This window comes from Syngnathus acus, chromosome 2, assembly GCF_901709675.1.
Source record: "Syngnathus acus chromosome 2, fSynAcu1.2, whole genome shotgun sequence".
In the NCBI taxonomy this organism is placed as follows: Eukaryota; Metazoa; Chordata; class Actinopteri; order Syngnathiformes; family Syngnathidae; genus Syngnathus; species Syngnathus acus.
This window is the reverse complement of record NC_051088.1, coordinates 13,013,994-13,033,288: the sequence shown is the minus strand read 5'-3', so window position 1 is coordinate 13,033,288 and position 19,295 is coordinate 13,013,994. Positions and strand designations below refer to the sequence as shown.

At 42.3% G+C, this 19,295-nt stretch overlaps 1 protein-coding gene across 1 annotated transcript in view; it reads left to right on the top strand.

Annotated features, from left to right (window-relative positions):
* Nucleotides 1–863: 863 nt before the first annotated feature.
* Nucleotides 864–19,295, top strand: part of fgd (faciogenital dysplasia) — a 30,463-nt gene continuing 12,031 nt past the window's right edge. Inside the window, exon 1 of the mRNA XM_037273471.1 lies at nt 864–1,178. Coding sequence (XP_037129366.1) covers nt 1,157–1,178 — 22 coding nt within the window. The 5' untranslated portion in view covers nt 864–1,156. The remainder of the gene's footprint in view (nt 1,179–19,295) is intronic.

Sequence of the window (19,295 nt, the reverse complement as noted above, 5' to 3'; positions counted from 1 at the left end):
AGAGTATCAGTGTCACTAAATGGCGCCGACTGGGCCTTCATGCCATTCACATTTTCTTAAAGACAACAAGATTCTGTCTTAAGAGGTCTGTTGTGCAGGAGTAGATATCTATTAGGTTCTCACTTGTCCTTTGGAAATAAACCTAAAAGTTTAAAAATGAATCTATTTAATCTACATTTGTGGTCTTATAATCCACTGGTGAGCGCCTTATTTTGTATGCAGGTCATTATGGCCATCATTAAATTGCCACTGAACTGAATAGTACGCCAACTACTTTCCATTTATCCTATGATGTGCATGGCCTACACTGTCACTTGTTTATGACTCATAAAGGCAATGACTCGATCAAATGATTGGAAAGCAGCACAAGGCACGCATGAAGCCTGTAACCATTCATGACTTTCCTCAGAAATGGCTGCTTCTGAAATTATCAAGACAGACCTGTCATTAGCTTTGAGTCATCCATATTTCACTTTTCTAATGTACAGTGAGTGCTCAATATTGGCCTATATGAATACACAAAATTGGCCTTGCTCGTATCACATTTGTGGGGTTATTTTTATTCATTTTTACTGTAAGTTGCTGATTCTGAACGGAAAGTAGGTTTTCTCACAATTTTTGGGGGGTTGTAATCATTGTTGCTGAGTGCTGAACATTACATGAGTTCAGGTAAGTGAATATTGGAATTTTAATATCACCCTTGAGGTATATATATATTAAAAAAAAGTACACACACTAGACTATAATTTTGTCAGGGTGTTTTGTGGGACTTGATACAAAACTTCCAAGTCGAACTCGATGAATGAGTTTTGGCGTGAGCGCGCTTGGCGCCGGTAGCGCGCATTTTCATTTTTCCAGCAGAAGGGAGGATAGGGCAAAGTCTTTATGTGGAGAGGGAGGAGGAAGGAGCCACGCAGGACCACGGCGTTTTTACAGAAAAAAATAAACACGATGACCCGCTTAAAATCTCTTTTATCAACTCGGGAGTCATGACGGGTCCATAGCGTGTGGAGCGTTCTTATTTTATTATTAATATTTATTTTTGAATCGGCAACAGGAATACGAGGAGGGGTTCGTGAAGACGAGACGCTTGTCCGAGTTGGACGCTCCACTTTCTCCTCGGAAAGGATACGACCGGCGAACAACTTTATACAACATGCAGGGACTTTCAGCAACTGGTAAGTAAGCGAATCTTGCGAATGCGCATTGGTGTTGAAAAGTCCCTTCTCCAAAGTTTTCATTCTCATTCAGTCTCGCGGCTCCTGTTACACGCTCTGAAACGCTTTTTTGGAGGGTGCTTGGGGGGAGTGGGGTGTTTGTGTTGTTGTTACCAGCTGTCAGCGGGACAGCTGCGGGATTTTATCGACTCCACATCGTAATCGAGTCGTTGATGCCGGAGAGCTGACATGACAAAAAATTTGGAGCACATTTGGGCTGAATTTTGCTTGCTGATAGCGGTGTTTAAAAGTGGAGTCATTCATGCATCAGGGCTTACTCTGCATTGGTGTGTGTCATGGGGTTGGAGGATGCCTAGAGGAAGTGTCACAAAGCAGGGGTCACTACTTCCGTTCCAAATGTAGTCGTGTAGTTGAGGTCGTGACCAATGTGGCTCGTAACACGCGTCAGACTAATACCCCCCCCCTAACTAGCAACTAAGTAATATGACTCCTGTTTCTTTGCAAAATCACAATCAGTTCCTGCATAGTCAACCATGATGGCAAACACGCTACGTTTAGCAAATGTAATATATATCGGAAAGGGGAACTCCAGTATTTACAGCTTGAATTGAAAACATTCGGAAGACTTGACAATTTGCATTCCCGTGAGTGGCTGTGATCGATAGGCGCCATGTCACATGATGAATTCTGAGTTGATATATATGTATATATATAAAAAAAAAAGGAATGTTGCATATTCTGCGCCGGTGACAAAAAATTGTCTAGCGTAAAAAACACGACCAATTTAATGATTGTATTTCTAAGCGAATGCATATCTGTTTAAACATTTTGCAAATATTTGATGATGATAGATGTCCCGGCTTGCTCTTTAAGTTATTTATTATTAACAAAAGCTATGCGAAGCCTGTCTGTGTTTAACCAAGCCAATGTAAACATCTCTCTTTGGGAGATAAACACTGAGCGAGAGGAAAATGAACAGGACGGTGAGAATATTGTCGACCCTGAATCTCTTGTTCCATCTTTTTTTTTTTTTTTTTGTCAGCTTGCTGTACTATGCTGGGACACCGCCAAGGATTTTCAAGTTACGTCAAAAATTATTACTTTGGGCCCCAACCACTTCATTGCTGTAAATTCAATACTGCATTCTTTTTTAGTATTTAAAGTCATCAAAACTTTCTCACCTTAACAGTGCCTGCGGTTCTGTGTGTAATATACTGCTTGGGATGGGGGTGAGGGGTGTGTGTGTGTGTGTGTGATTTTCCAAGGTAGAAACAGCGGATTAACTTCACCAGTGTGGAGGCGTGTGAGGTTTAACAAAAGAGAATCATTGCACACGGCTCTTGATGTGCCAGCTCAGTGGCCTAGTGGTAGAGTGTCCGCCCTGAGACTGGAAGGTTGTGGGTTCAAACCCCGGCCGGGTCATACCAAAGACTATAAAAATGGGACCCATTGCCTCCCTGCTTGGCACTCAGCATTAAAGGGTTGGAATTGGGGGGTTAGATCACCAACTGATTCCCGAGCGCGGCGCCGCTGCTGCTCACTGCTCCCCTCTCCCCCAGGGGATGGATTAAAATCACACGGGGATGGGTTAAATGCAGAGGACAAATTTCACCACACCCAGGTGTGTGTGTGACGATCATTGGGACTTTAATCTTTAATCTTTTAATGTCAAAAGTCGTTGCCATTGACATTGTGGGGCGAATGCCTTGCTCAAGGGCACCTCAACAGTAGCCAGAAAGCGGACTAGCATCTCTCCAATATTGAGCCATTTTCACATTTGTCAGAACTTGAACCGTGACCCTCTGGTTCTTGATTTTAAATCCTCACGGATGAGCGACCGCACTTTCGCCTGTTGATCCGACGAGCCTGTTTTGGATGTAACGGACAAACCGCTTTGCCCTTGAAGGTTGATCTCAATTATAGCGATACGGTCATAGATTATCTCGGGAACTCCAAAGCTAAACTGCTGTGGTGCACTTTGCTTTCAAACGTTATTTCTCTCACTCCTGGCAGGTTCATGGAGCCTGAAATGAGTGTGGAAATAATGACAAGCTGAACTACTTTTCTTTCTGTGCTTTGCTTATTTCATTTCCCCCAAGCTTGACATACTGTACAGTTTGCTTTTTTTTTTTTAATAATCTTCTATGGTTTTTTAGGACATCAGTAAATCAATAAAACAGAAAACAGTCACATTGAATATATGTTGAGATTTTTCTCACTACTAACTGTGGCTTGCGCTTTCATTCCATTTAAATTAATTACACGTTGGAATCTAGTCAGATGCTTGATGATATCTTGATGATCGCTAGCTCCACATGATATGAGACTCCGATCATCTATTTTTACATTTCACATTGAACGTAACTGTCATCAAGACCAATTTTGAACCAATCACAAGTTGAAGCAAATCTATATGGGACAGGAAAACTAAACCATCCACCCTCTTTTAGTCTCTCTGTTCGTCAATGGACGCTAATTGTTTACTATTCAGACTTAAGCTGTAGCAGACAACTCACACGCTGGGTTTGTATTATTGCCAATGTTTTACGTGATCATTTCTGTTTATTTTTATGTTTTTGTAAAGCCCTTTGTTACGGGCGAAAGCTGTTGTGAAAGCGCTATATAAATAAAGAGGTCTTTCTATTGTAGTGTGCACTCACACTCATCACTTGGCTATCTGTCTGTCAATCACGGTACATGAATGAGACAGCATGAGTCACTTTGCAGGCCATCCAGAATCTTAAGGCGCGTTCCACGCTTGCCTGAGTGTCACATTGATTTTCCTAATGGTGGTCATGTGTGGATGTTGCTGCGGCTGCTGCTGCAAAGTCAAGGCGCCACTGTAGCTATTGCAAGTGTGTATGTGGGAAAAGTGCCCTACATTGTGGTGGCTCACTTCTCTGACTGGACATTTTTCTTTATCCTTCTGATTGATTTGGATGTGTTCCCATCTGAGGTTCTTGACCCAATTTGGTGAGTTGTCAAAGTGTGTTAAAAGTTGTTCAAGTGGTAAATGACTCTGACTCTACGTTTTCTCAAGGTACATCAACCACAAATCAGATTTACGGGTTATTAGACTTGACTACTTCTGAAAGTACTGGCTGTGAATCAGGTCTTAAAAACTATTAGTACACGGTACAGACAAAAAAAAAAAAACAATTTAGTGCATTACATTGAGAGGTGTTTTAAGGGATACTCAAGGTGCCGCCCAAGAAAACATATCTTGTAATTTAATGCAACAAATGATATATGGCGATACAAATATGTACAAGGTCAAAAATAAATATCCTGAAATTTAGAGGTGTCAACAATTCATCGATGAATCAACAACTAATCAATTATCAAATGAATCAACCATTCATTTTTATTAATCAGGTAATCGTTAAGAGAATTTTTTTAATTTAAAATTGTCCTCTTCACAGTAATTATTCAATGTTTGTAGTCATTCATGAATCGTTTAATTGAAAGTTTTTTTTAAATTTCTTTGTAACTAAACAATAGCAAATAACAATAATTGGTTATACAGTAAATTTGAAATTTTGGTTTCACGCAAAATACAATTTTATCCGATTAATCGATGGAATAATCGATTCTAAAAATATTCGTTCGTGACAGCCCTACTGTAATCATAATTGAAGTATGCAATATTAACAGGCAGATGATGAATGAATGAATGAATGAATGAATGAATGAATGACATATCGAGTATCATAAATGCTTTTTACCATAAATAATGAAAAATGTATGCCCGCTGCAGCCTCAAATATACCATCAGGTACTTTTTGCAACTTAAGCAGTCTCAAGTCAGTTGATCGGCAGAGCTTTCAGGTAGCATAATGCAACATTAACAGGTGTACAAGTACTTAATGATGTGTTGATAGAGAGGGGAAACATGCCTGTTGGACTGGTTCTTTCCTGACTCACCGGTTGACATAAATCTGTGACAGGTTTGTTTCCAGTTGCATTGCAGAGCAACAGCAAGGCAATAACATGGTTGACCTGCCTGATTATTTATTCAGTCACGTTTTAAATAATATTTGATGCCGGGCTGGGCTGGGTGTACGGTTATGGAGGTAACCGGTTTTCCCTCCTAATGAAGAGCGATGCCCTCCAGTCACACTCTGTCATGCGAGGATAATGAGGCCTTTAACTGATGGATAAACTGTGCGATAAAAAAGTAAATATGGTATGCACGGTCTTAAAATGTTTTATGTCTTAATGGATTTTAATTACATTTACCGCTGATCTTTTAAAATGTCAGCAGACCGCAGTAAATATTGACAGGACTCATCAATCAAATCAACTGCAGTCGTTAATCGTCATTTGATATTCGAAATTCCAACAACTTGTTTATTTACCGCATTGGCCCAGTCCATAAATAGCCGAAATCGTACACCCATTGAAACGCGTTGAGAAAAATAAGATTTGATACTTATTCAATACATAGAAGATGGGGTAGGGAAACTCAACAACCTCTGGCAAAAATTATTGGAAAAAAAAAATCCGACTATTTATGTTGCAGAAACAATTAGCAACAATGGCAGCACAGAACGTCCCTAAAATGAATGCGATTGTATTTGTAGGAACGTTTTACTGTATTTTGCAGATCCTGTCAATGATGTCATTGAACGATCAGCAAATTATGACATCACAACCGATCACTAATTTTGCATAAAAAGCAAAATATCTGATCCAGCCGATTAGATCTGTGTGAAACTAATCAGGCAAAGGCACTTCGAGGATGTGAAAATGGAGAAAAATGTGAGGTTACTACTCCTTTTTTTTAGTGTATCTTAAGGAATCTTTGGCAAACGAAACGGGGCAGTGGTAGGTGCAAAAGTAGCAACACGATACCATATGTATGTTTTTCCTCTTGTTTCTCCGGGACTGAAGTGACCTCGACTGCGAATGCGGTCGTGATGCAACTATCTCATTTTCACAGCTTTGGCCTTCTCTTTCCACACGTCTGACAAATTGTTTCAAAGTTTATAGCGGCGAAGCTGCAGTATTCAAAAAGCAATCACGTGTGACACCAGATATTCCGGCGTCAGTGGCGCTTCGGCACCCACAGAACCTTGACTCATGCATACTTGGAGCAATTGAGGAGAAGAGACTTGTTTGGTTTGAGGACGTTTCTGCTCAGAGTAGCACAATATGTTTATACTGGAGGTCTCGTTAGCTTATTGGAGGGTCGAGGAGAGGCTCACACATACACACAGAAGAAGGAAGTGACCTAGTTTTCCTAAATGGTACCAACTGTTGAAGACAGACGGACTGTGTCACTCAGTAAAGGACTCGTGTGCCAGTCTTGGAGTGAAAGTGTCTCAATCAATATCATCTTTTGGTGACAGTATCAGCGTGTTTTTCATTCTGAGGGTTTGGGTGGAAATTGAATGAAATGAAAATAGGAGCAGCTCACTACAAAAGTGTGTCTCGATCAAATGCGTCAATTTGTCTTCATTTCACATATCTGTCTCCAATGTGTCTGTCTGTCTGGATTGAACCTTTCCCAGATGAGGGGGATTTTCCTGGGAAAGTCATATGGAAAAAAAACAGTCCTAATAGTAAAAGCATGTTCCATTCCTATTTCTCTGCCTTTGTGTGTGCATGAGTTTGAATGCGCGTGCACGTTTTATGAGTGCAGCTCCTTTAAGCACACTGAAGGCATTGTGTTTTTCCTCCGATCATCAGAAGAGCCGTCCGTCTCTGTGGAAACAGGCTTCCTGTATACTGGGAGGGAGGGGGGGGGCGGGGCCCGTGGGATTTGGGGCGTGGGGGGTGGATGTGTTCAGGTCGAGGTCACTTGTAAGGTAGCAGATGGGAAGCGGTATTGGCATTTGAGCTTAATTTTGGACGCTGGTTTGTTTGTTCAGGCGGAGGAGTCTTCTACGCATGTCCGATTTTTCTATTGATTGGTGAATGAAGTTCTTATTGTTGTCCAGCTAATTTCATAATGGTATCATACGATTTGGCTAGATAGAAAATAGATTTTTTTTATCCAGGCTCTGGGATATTGTGTATTCAAGCACTGGTCACACACGTCATGTGTGGCCACCTTACAAACTTTCCACTCCCAGACTTTTATTTCCATTTGTGTACGGATTTAAATAGCAGAGTAATGATCGCGAATGCTCAATATCAAATAATGGCGTTACGGTTTTGCACAGAATTGAGGTGTCCTTACCAGCACACCAAAATAAAAAGTAAATACTTGTCTCAAATGTCCGGATGTTTATTTTCCTGCTTGGAATGTAGGAAGTCCATCTAAAAGTCAGTAGGACTCACTGGAAAATGACCAAAAGATAGGCCTAAATCGTGCATACTCTTAGTTTTTTTTTTTTTAAATCCTTCCAGCTAAATTTAGAGCCCCCTCCTCCCACCCTCCTCGCTTGTTGTGTGTCCTAATCATCACACACCCTCATTCACTTACCTGATGTGACCATAAAGCATGTTGTAAATGTAAATGTTGTCCCAGGGTGACTTTTTGTGGTTAACAAAGACAAGCCTGTGTTGAGTCCTCCATGCTTTCTCCCCTGGCTTTTCTTTTACTCTCTCTGCGTCTTCTATGCATTTTCGACAGAATGTCTGTCATTGGTTTGTTAGCAGCTTTGTGTGCTGGGATCAAACCAATATAGTCATCTTATACTTTTTATTGTGTCAGTCAGGCTTTTCTCACCTTTAACAGCCCCAATCCTTGTTTTATATGTGATTTTTACAGATCACCCTTATAAAAAAATAAAATGTCCACTGTGTGTAGTGTTGCTGTTACGCCAGCAGAGGGCAGTAAATCTTCATTGATATATTACCCCCGCCCCCCCAACCCTGACGAAATGATGAAAGCTGTTTTAAGATATCGGCGATGCGAATCAGTCTGTGGCGTTCTGAGTCTTTTCTTTCATTCTGCTGGGTTTATTCAGGCAGAGCCAAAGCTCTCGTATCATATAAAAAGGGATGTTCACATTAATACGAGCATGCCAAATCTCCATATCCGTTTGCTCTGGATCACGCAAACTCTCTGAAACGAGATGGTGATCCCCTGCATTTATTTGAAAGTCTGGGGCTCAGGGTCACTGAAGGAGACACGTTTATTTGAGAGGCGACTGGAGATCAGAATGGACTGCTGCAGCAAATTGGAGATTGTGGAGCAGAATATGCTCCACCAATGAGCAATCAGCAGTGGTTAGGTAGGCTCGAGACGTTTTAAATTCTGGATGACCTGATATATCGAGAAAAGCACAAAAACTATATCAAGGTGATTCAAGCTGAGTAGGCCTCACAATAATTTTTTATTATATTAGTGCTACTCAGCATATGAAAAAAAAATACATAGCCAAATAAAATAATGGTGTAGCAATAAAATAAATAAATAAATAAAAACATAAAATTGATATTAGTGCTACTCAGCATATGAAATAATGGTGTAGCTTTTTTGGCGGCATGCATCACTCACTGGCTTCATTCATTCATCAGAACGTTGTGCTGTAGAAAAGAATCTTGCGTACTAACATCTCAGATTGCTGCTCGATCCCGAGTGTCGTATTAATTTTGGCAGTTCCCCTCCACCCCTCTCCACACCATATTGCACCCGCCACAGCTAGCTCTCATCGCTGGACAGTCATAAGACCCTGAGCCTAATGAGGAGATGAGAGCTACATCCACACAGATGGATCCTCTTCCTATCTGTCCCGCTGTGGATTATCTTCCTCAGTTATTTCAGGCTTTTAGCTTTTTCCTCCTCTCTTTTAGTGAGACCCCGTGTCAGTAACGAGCACTTCGTGTGCCATATGATCCTGAAGGGAGGTTAAAATAGAATAATAAAAAAAAAAACGGGTTAATCGGCGTGGCCATCTTCCTCTCTTCTTTGGGTGGACTTGATTTGTCCTGCATGATCCATCATGTCTCATTGGCTGGTGCTGACTAATTTGCTTTGGTCTTTCTTGTGAAAAACACGCACTCATGCTGTTCAGTATGTGGCGGTTTCACAATCAATGGCTCGTTACGCCTTGGAAAACTTAGTTTGGATGTTTGTTTATTTTCTTAAATGTTCTTAGTTGTAATTAGTGTTCTGACCAGGTTTGATAGTTTTTATGAGTTTTATTTATTTATCTATTTATTTTGCTTGGTTTAAGTTAAGGGTTTATTCGTTTTCGACAGCAACGTTCCCATCAGTTTGTCAAGGTTCGTTCAAGGTCGCAAATCTTCATAAAATGTCCGCCTGGCATTTTAGTGATTTTTCTTGTAGCAGGGAAATTCTGAACATGTTCAAAATTACCTTGCGACAGGAGAAGTACAGGCGAACATCTGGCGAACGTTATTGACCTTGAATGAACTCTGATGGTAACATAACATTAGCTACTTTTGAAAACATTTGAGTGTTCGTTTTAGTTTTTTTAGTGTTGCTTCTTGGCGACACATGGTCAAAGGACCACAACTCCCAGGTGACTGTTCATTTTTCTTTTTATTTGAATTTATGACTGAATTTTGTTTGTAATTTTATTATATTTTGTTGACTAAAATACGTCCACGCTTTCCCTTGCGTTGTGAGTTTAGACAAAGCAAGCCGGCCTTGTTGTGTTTCTTTGACCTTGAACAACTTGAACTGAAAACCATTTAACGTCTTTCTAACTTTCACCTCATTGGAACTATTTATTTCTCCTCTCCACGTTTCTATTTCCCTCCGCCGCAGACTAATCTTTGCTGATCCGTGCGTAATCACAGGCCATCTGGGCGCTGCAGGCGGAGATGAGCCTGCAGCTCATCAGATGACCAAGCTCACTGTTACTGGACGCCTGCTCATGTGCATGCACGTGCTCTCTCTCTCTCTTACACACACAAACATGGTCACACCTTCATTAGAGAGATGACTACTTTCATCAACACATTTTTGTCGAGACATCAGTTATAATATTTTATGTTGTGATGGCGTTTCTCATGTATGGAATCACATCTGTGTGTGAGGATAATAGCCCATGAAGCCCATTAGACGACCCCGTAAGATATGCTTGGCCACCCCATGGCCCCCACGCCCAAGGAAAAAACCCTAGCTCCGCCAGTGTATAATAGTTCGTCTATAACCAGTATGGGGCTGATTTGGGAATATAAACACATTTAATTTCCAAATCTAGTCAATGTCATTCTCCAGTGACCGACTGTAGATTCATGCAAGGTTCCAACCTTTTTGTAAGACCTTGCCCATGCTGCATGTATTAATAATGAATTAAAGGATTCTCTGGTGGGTGAAATATTAATGGCTGCTTCTTTAAAGAGGAGCTTTGACTCCCATGGGAGAGAGGGGAGATAGCGGGCTTGTTAGTACAATTGAAGACGGCTCCGATTTTCTTTTTAAGGTTCTGAGTGTTTTGAAATGAAATTGTGTCAAGGTGTCTCTCGGAAGGCACATTGTGGTTTTAATGTCAACTGTATGCAAACACTTGTCCTCTCGTAAAGAAATCTTAAAGATCTTCAATGCCGTAAGCACGCCTTAGTGTCTCAAACTGCTCAGTGAGAATGAATGTGTCGGTAACCATAGTAACAGTAGTTTGCGTGACCTCTTGCCTGTTCCAATGGGATGTTGTGTCTCGCTGCTGTTAGACCTTCAGAAGAGATTCGACTGCACATTACTAAGCCAAAAGATATTTGTCTGTGTTCTTTCATGGTGGTGGCAGCGTTGTTGAATAAGAATATCAACACAAACTTTTTTTAATTGCCATATACTTGGAAAAGACACGGAACATACCTTTTGTGAAAAAAGAACTCGGATGACTATTGTGTTTATGAACAAGTAGAAAGCAAATGAAGTACGTTACATAATGGCAGCCTGCCTAGCAAGCCAGTTTTTGCCAAAGTCATTCACTCGGCAATCCGATAATAAGTGACCCATCTTGAGTACCGTTTCTAAGGCTGTCTTTGATGAACATGAGCATTCTTATGACTTGGCTTATAAAGCGTGCTTCCGTTTACATTCAAATGGTTGAGCTGGTTCCAATTGCATCTAGTTGGGCAGAAAATGTTGACTCTTGTTTAAGGCTTGACCCTTGGTGCCAGAACAGTGTTGACTTTCTTCTCTATTGACTTGATTGCTCTTATATGGTGTGGACTTTTCTTCTCATTGTCAAGTCATTGGGTTCATTGTTCTTATTCCAACCTCGGAAATGTCTGGCACGGAAGAATTGAATGTACGACGTGAGCGACCTTACATAAGGTAACACGGTGGTGAGAGGTTAGACATTCCTTTCTAAAGCACAGCTTGCATTCCGCTTGTCAGTGTAAAGAAGGGCCATGAGCACCATGCTTCATTAGATAACCACACAGACTCGGGTTTGCTTATTTGACAGGGCTAAACAGGGAGAGGCTGTGGCACAGATTTGACGTATTTCCTTCATGTGAGAATATTTCACCTCAGCAGGTGCTGATATGGCCATGGTGAGCAGCACCTGTTCCCCTGTATGCATAATGTTCATTTTGAGGTGTAGCTAAGAGATGCTAACGTGGGCGCAATCAATCAGAGGCTCCCGAGCAGACATTCCTGTGTGAAACGTACTTGTAACGTATTATGGATTTTTTTTCTAGCACGGTTGCTATGGTTACCAGTGGCATTCGCCTGGAGCAGTTCAACACAGGTTTCAAGCAACCGCTTTTTTCGACCTGACATTACCCGGGCTATTGAGTTAAATGGGGTGGGGGGTTGGGGGGGGGGGGCACATGGAGCAAACAGGCCGCTTGTAATTATATGTGCATAAGTAGCGGGACGGTGCAGCCTGGGTGATCTCTGTTGATGGGGGGAAGCCACACAGACGCACGGATGTACTCCCAGGGGAGACTCCTCCAACACTAGGACCCCCCGGGATCCCGAAACCTTTATTATTTAGACCCCATTTGAAAAGAGAAACAAGCAGACACACAAGCTCTAAAATTCATAAGTAATTTATAAAGCATCCAATTAACACAACCATGTTTCATTTTATGTGAACGGTCACATAGAGAAAGAAAAAAAGCATGGAATGTATCTTTTTACAGTATGAATAAGAAATGAGTTGGACTTTTTCAAGTTTTAATTTTGTATACACTTGTTATTAAAATGTGTTTGAAATAATTCGTCAGACGTGACACCCTGGTGCAACAAATGTGCTCACTGATCCAAACACACACTTCCCCCATCTTTCATTCAAGCACTTCTCTCACTTCACTCTGACCTCCATCACCATCTCCCCCTTCTCAACCTCCCTCCTCCCGTCAGCCCAGGCCCGTCATTAGTTTCCATGGTGACAGTTAGGAGGCATTATTGCCGACTGAGAACTGCTCCTGGGTTTCCTTTCAGAGTGGCGGTGGCTCAGGCATTGTTTGGTCCTTTTACTTTGAATGGTGCTGGGATCAGGAAGGGGAGAGCCAACTGGAGGACAGGAGTGCAAGTTTTCCTGGGCTGGCTCGGTGCATTTGTAGAGGGTGCTGCTAGGAGGAGGGGAAAGAGGAGGAGACATACAACGAGAGCGAGAGAGACAGGAAGCGTGGTGCTTAGAGTGAGTCAATGAGGGCACAGGAGAAGTGGCAGTAGCTCACTATGCTCTCTTGAGTGTGAAGGCTACACAAGCATCCAGGCTCCTCGTGGCCCCGTCGCCGTGCTGGACTGGATTGGAGTTTTGGTCTTTATGCCTGCATCAGATGACTGGTGGATCTACAGAAGAAACATCCAAGACAGATTTTTGAGTTTATTTATCTGGTGAGCATAACCCCTCGGTCTTCATTTTTTGCATGTGAGCAAACGCTGTTGTGAACATTAGATTAAGCTCAGACACTTTATGGCTGTTTCTGTCTGTATGTGGCAGGTGGTTATGCCCCGACACAATGCATGTCTCTGAGCGTCTGGTTTGGGTGTGTGAGCTCCACACAGTCGGGCGAATGCAGAATAATTCCCACCGCCGCCCTCTGAAATATACATGCCAGTCTGCATGTTTTATTAAGGATGCACGTTGGGGCTATTTTCGGGCTCTGTTTTTTTTCAGGAAATTTCTAGGTGGCACAGTTGGTTGTATTTCCTCTTTCGTCCATGCCACACTGGGTAATTGAGCTTTGAGCCCTCTGGCACTCCTCGTTCAAGTGAAGTGTGCTGAGAATTGGTGTGAAAGGTGATTGGTGCCACGATTTTCTTTCTTTGCCTCGTCGTGCCTTGTCACAATAAAACAGGGAGACCATTTTCCTTGTATTATTCGTAGAGCCGCCTGACCTGTAACTGTGTCATATCTTATCTATTTCTAGCCTCGCATTATAATTTCACGGGGAATCTGCTGAAGGAGTGGGGACTGTGAATGTTTCCATGACGACCGGCAGCAGCTGTGCGAGCTCTGCTCGAGGCGGAGTGTGTGGCAGTCGCTATGGCATTGCCTAGAGACGATGACTGCTCGGTCTAATCGCTGACCTTTTGACCCAAATCAATAGGCTGAGCGTCCGCGGGGCCCGCTTGACATACATTTTGTAGTAGAACCCCGGTGCTGAGCAGCTGTGGCCGCATAACATGATAGCAAGCTTCACTGGTAAGATTGGGCTGATCCTCTCAGATTGTAGCTATCATCAGTGCAGTGACAGGCCTCTCATGTTTCAACGTGATCAAGTCCATTAGATGGATTTATTTAGATGTAATTAAAGTGCGACCTTGGAATATCTGGGTTCTTGTCGGGACTGAGTTTCTTGCGCTATTTAAAGTGGCATCGTTTGAACCGGAGCAATCGGAAAGCACCAGGTTTAAAACGACTTGAAAAAACAGACCACACAATGTTTTCTGACTGAACGTTTGAAATACTAGCATGAGTACATTATTATTTATTCAACACTAAAAGGTCACTCACACAGCACAGCAAGTACAACGTCGAAGTGAGGCTGTAGCTTTTAAACAAATATAGACCATAAGCCAATCAAGTCTATCCCTCCATAAACACTGTATTTACTATGCTCATGTTCTGTGACGGTGTTGTTGTCAAGGCAACGGACAAAGATTCTCACAGTAGCTGTGTGTGAAAAGCAAAGTCTGCGAACCGCTGAGAAGTAGTAAAAAAAGTATTGCGTCATCTATCACCTCACTGTTTTCGGAGACTGGACAGGTTGACTTTTAGGGAGAACCAAAGGATGAGATGTGTACAACCCACAGCTACCTAAATATATGATGTCTGTGGAAGTGGGAGCACAGTATGAAATAGCTTCACTTACATGATTGTGAAGGTGTTTATTTTTATTATTTTGTCCACTCCCTGTAATTTTGAGCTCATGAACATCATTCCAGTGGCTTTTTTGCCTCCTCATTACTTGGCTGAGTCAAGAGGAAGAAGCCATTTTGGTCAGAGTTGCCGGTGGTGATGTGGACCGGGCTGCACACAGTGAAGTATGCACTAACATGCAAGCTTTAAAGCAAACAACACTGAAGTGGGATGTAGTTGTACAGCTTCATTGGGCTGCCACGACGTTGGCTTGTAACATTGTAGTTTTTTTGTGGCCATGGTGACCCTAGATCAACTGAATTTGAGTCCTCCTTTTAGAGATGTCGGAATTTCCTGAGGCTTTAAAAGTTGAGGTATCGGCATTAAAAATGAAGTGAATATATAGTAACAGAGCAGCATCCTTTGCAGCCATCTTCTTCGACTCCAGACGCCGTTAAGCGTTTCTAACATGTCGATCGAACAGTAAGAAGGCACAAGTGCTGCTTTTCCCAGCATTGTGTGTCCTTTGCGTGCATGCGCCTTTTGCATTCTCATCTGTTGTGGGCACTCAGTCAGAAAGTGTTAGGAGCCCTCTTGTCTCCATTGAAGCATGTATGTTGTCTTTGAATGGGACTTTGGCATCCGACAGAAGTAGCTGCAAGGAATCACACGCAAACACACGTTCCCAAACAGTACAAATCTCCTGTCAAACGAAATCATATTTAGCATCTGATAAGCCCTCATAAATAGAGAGGGAGAGGCCTCTAATTGTGTCCCATTTCTAAACCCGCCGCTCCCGTTGCAGTCTTTGTACTTGTGCCCTGCTTATAAAGGACAGAGACTGGGGAGGGTATAGTAACCTAACCGGATGGTTAATGAGTTTTTCCTGCAGGACAAAGTGTGAGTGCACGCATGTGTGTGAAATGTGTTTTTATGGCTGTTACAGTTCTGTAAGTGCGCAACCTTCCAGACTGTTTGAACGAATATATCCTGCTTTGGGGGTGTTTGATCGGAGAGTCCGTTCCTGCTATACTCCCATCAGGGGGGAACTTTTATTACATCCTTGTAAAATTGAATCTTGGTACCTGTGCACGCATGCTTGCAACGACTTCCATACATGGTGAATTGCAAGACAGAAAACCGTTCCTTGTGATCTCTTGTTTTGCACTTTAGACCGTTGCCAGTTTTATTCTTCTTATCTTTTTGTGTGCTTGAAGTGTGGCTTTCAAGAAGAGAAGCTGTTCTCAATTGCCTTAGTTGATCATAAAGGTTAAATAAATCACTTGAAGAATGGAAAATATTCATTGAATTATTTGACAACTTGGTTTGAGTGGTGAACAACAACATGCTCATCTGGTGTCTTATCATTAGAGGAGCCATGTGTAGAAGAAGTATTTGTAAAGATCAAGCTTTGGTCAGATATCCGTTTACAAATATTGTCTTAATCCCTTCAACGTTAAAGTTAACAATGTGACTGCTAAGAGATGAGCTTAGCAACTAGCTAGCTACTTTGGCCATCCTGCGTCAAATGCAATTCAATATGTCGCCGTGTCACTCAGAGACATCAATAAGAAAGCGTTGTCAACCCGAATCCTGACAAAACTCAACTCAGCATTACAGTATAACTCTTCCAGACTGAGTACACTAGCATGGCTACGCGTGCTATAGTGTGGTGCTGCTGAAAGCGGAAAGACTGGAGCCATTAGGGAGGAAATTGAAGCCTTTATTAGTCTGGTCAGTGTACACCATAACAGTCTTCTCCTTGTGCACTAATTGGCGTGGGCCCCTGGATCTTGTATGACTTGGCAATTTCAGGCTCCATTCAAGACTATTATTCCAAAATTATTATTTTAAACTTGAATGCCTCATTTAAGCCAGATTCGTTCATTAGCCGAGACTGCCGATGCAGCCTTTTAGCAGCCAAGTGACATTTTCAAAATGACGTGAAAAGACACTCAATGAGTACATAGCGACCTTTTGTCCCAACAAAAGACGAATGACGACGAGGCCGATACTCACCACTCTCCAGTTCCTCGCCCTTATCTCCTCTTCCCTTAGCCGCCCAGTCCCGACGACACCCTTTTTGGGTCATGTGGGCACGACACGTTGACTTGTGCTGGGCTGGGCTCATGTGCACAGGGACACTTTGGCTGTCAGCGGACTCGCAGGCGCTCCCCTGACCGCTATCCTGCCCTGGAACAGATGCTGGGTGGTGCAGTGGGCATTTCCTCTCAGTCGAGTGCCATGAGTACTGTGGTCGAGCTAGATATTTTCAAATGATTGCTTAATATTTGGCAGAGCAGTGGTTAGCACAGGTGGTTTCATGCAAAAAGGTGTTGTCCAAAAACTCATGTTAGATTCATTGAAGACTGTTTAACATTTGCTTGCTGTTGATTTGAGATATTTCTGTGTGATTACAGGGGCAGCATCCCAAGACAATAATTTAGTGTAACAGCCTTTTAAACAACAAACCGTTTTGACATGTCAGCTTGAAAGTCGCCCTCAGCCCAGAAAGAGAATGTCTACGGTACTTAAATGCATCCGACACTGATTTAAATTTTAATACAAAATGTGCTGTCGCAGCAGGAATTGCTCAACACTTTCCACTTCCTGCTGGTATAGCAAAGGTGCGATTCAGTGGCAATGAGAAGTATGTTTGGTTGTCTGGGAAGTGTTCTCACTGTGTCGGCTTATTTTGTTTGGCAACTCTGTGGTCACTGTGGCGCTTGCAGATCATATTAAGAATTGTGTAGAAATACACGCTGAGCTGGCTTTTGACCGCAAAGCTATGACAACTTTATATGCATGCACGTATTTACGTGGGAAAGCTTGTTGTGTGTGTTTCATGTGCAATCACGTTTAGCCTTTGACCGGTGTTCTCCGATGCAGTAATCATTCAGTTCTCTCAATCAAAATATGGTAAACTCGTCAACATTGTATGTTTGGGCTTCAGAAGATTAAACATTATCATCCACATGACAATAGAGCCTTTTTAGGACAGTTGATGATTGTAATGTGTTTTGCTATTTCAGACTTTGGATGCTAATGACTCATGTCGAAGACCCGTGTTTGTTAAGACCTCGCCCCTAATGGCGATGGAAATAGCTGGAGTATTTTTTTCCAGCAGGCAGTTGGTAGGATGTCGGTGTGTTTTTGAATAAAACGGTCTGACAGGGCGAACTGGCTCCAACCAAACAGCTTCAGGCCTGAATTCTGTGTTAAATGACCAGTTGGGATGGAAGATTGTACAATGAAAGCCTTCATTGACAGCCGGCTTACATTAGGCTTCAGTAGTTTCTGGGACGGTTGAGCAGTCTCCTCCTTGTTCTCTTGTGTGTCTGCCCTAATTGCAAATGTGCGGCTGCCTCCTTTTCCAGTAGCGCTTTGGGCTACTCCACTTCACTGCAGTCGGAACAAAACCGAGCATTGCTTCACTTACAAACCCATCTCTTGATGGATCGAAGAAAGCTTTGAATCAGAGGTGAAAAGTGCTCGTCGACTTGTGTCTCCGCCATGGTCAGAGTTACTGTAAAGTCTGACTGGTCCTCGTGACATCTGCCGCATGTGGCTGCTGAGTCGTAGGGGCCTTGAGTCATGCTGCTGGAAAAAGGTCTCAGGTCAGTGAGTGTGTCACAACCCATCCCGTCTTGTCTCTGTGCTGGCACCAAGGGCACAGGAGGTAAATACAGACCACCTCTTGACCTGATTCTCAGTGGCTGGTACCGCTCACTTATCTGCTTTGTAAAGGGAAACAGACAAGATAAGAGCTTTGGGATTTATGCTTCCTATGAGAAGTTTTTCTTCAACGCCTTCACCTTCTTTGACCTACCCACTATCTTGAAAATATATAGCTCATCAATGTTAACAGGGTGAGAACCAAATTAGCCTGATATGTTTTACTTTATTTTTTATTTTATTCATTATTTTTTATTTTACTCATGCCAATGGTTAGTTGTATGGAAATCGACACAAACTGAAGTGAAAGCAGACAGAACTATTACTTCCTCTCTCTGCCATCTTCAGAACCACTTCACATTGTGGTGTGATTTTTCTCGCCGCGTCTCCGGTCAACATCTACTGTACCACGCTGTGTTTTCTCAACCATCTGCGTGTCTCTGCATCCTCGTGTCAACTCAAACATTTAGCCCGTCGTTTGCTGCTCAAGTTGAATGCTTTGAATTCTCCCGTGGCTACTTTCTCTGCTGACTGGCCTCAACATGATTTCCTTGTTAGTTCATGCATGCTATTCTCATATTGGTCTTTCCAGAATGAGCACCCAGCACCACGCGGAAATGTGATAGTCATATGGGAATAATGAGATGTATATGCATAGAGAAACGGTCTTGTTTGGTAGTCAGGGCAGGAGTTAATTAATGAGAAGGTTCACAAAGCAAAGCAAAATCAGTCAGGTTGATTTTTGGAATCCCGTTTAAAATTAAAAAAAAAATACATATTTCTCATATCTACTGTGACATTCTTAGTCTTACAATATAATTTTGCCAAACAGCTAAAAGTATCAGAATACTTCTGTGTTCCATAAACAGCTGGCAATCACAGTCCGTCACTCTCCCAGCGTCTTTTTATGTCACAACCATGCGATGAAACTTTATTGTTGTCTATTACCTGCTATTGTTTCACTTAATAAACATGCGGCGAGGAAATGTGGGTTAAACATTTGGTGCAGAAGTGGATGGTTGTCATGGTGATGTGCAGCCAGTAGAGCTTATTGCCAATAATGGTTCTCACATGTGTAATTCTTGCCTAATTGTCCCATTCATCCCTCTCTCAATAACTGGCTGAGTAAATTAATGAGCTCTTCTTGTTTCTTCCAGAAAATCTTTCTTAACATGGCACACATTGTCCGTCATTACTGCTGCCGAGATGTTTACATGATAGTCAAGATGTTTATACTGTAACCTGACTGTTGAGCGGG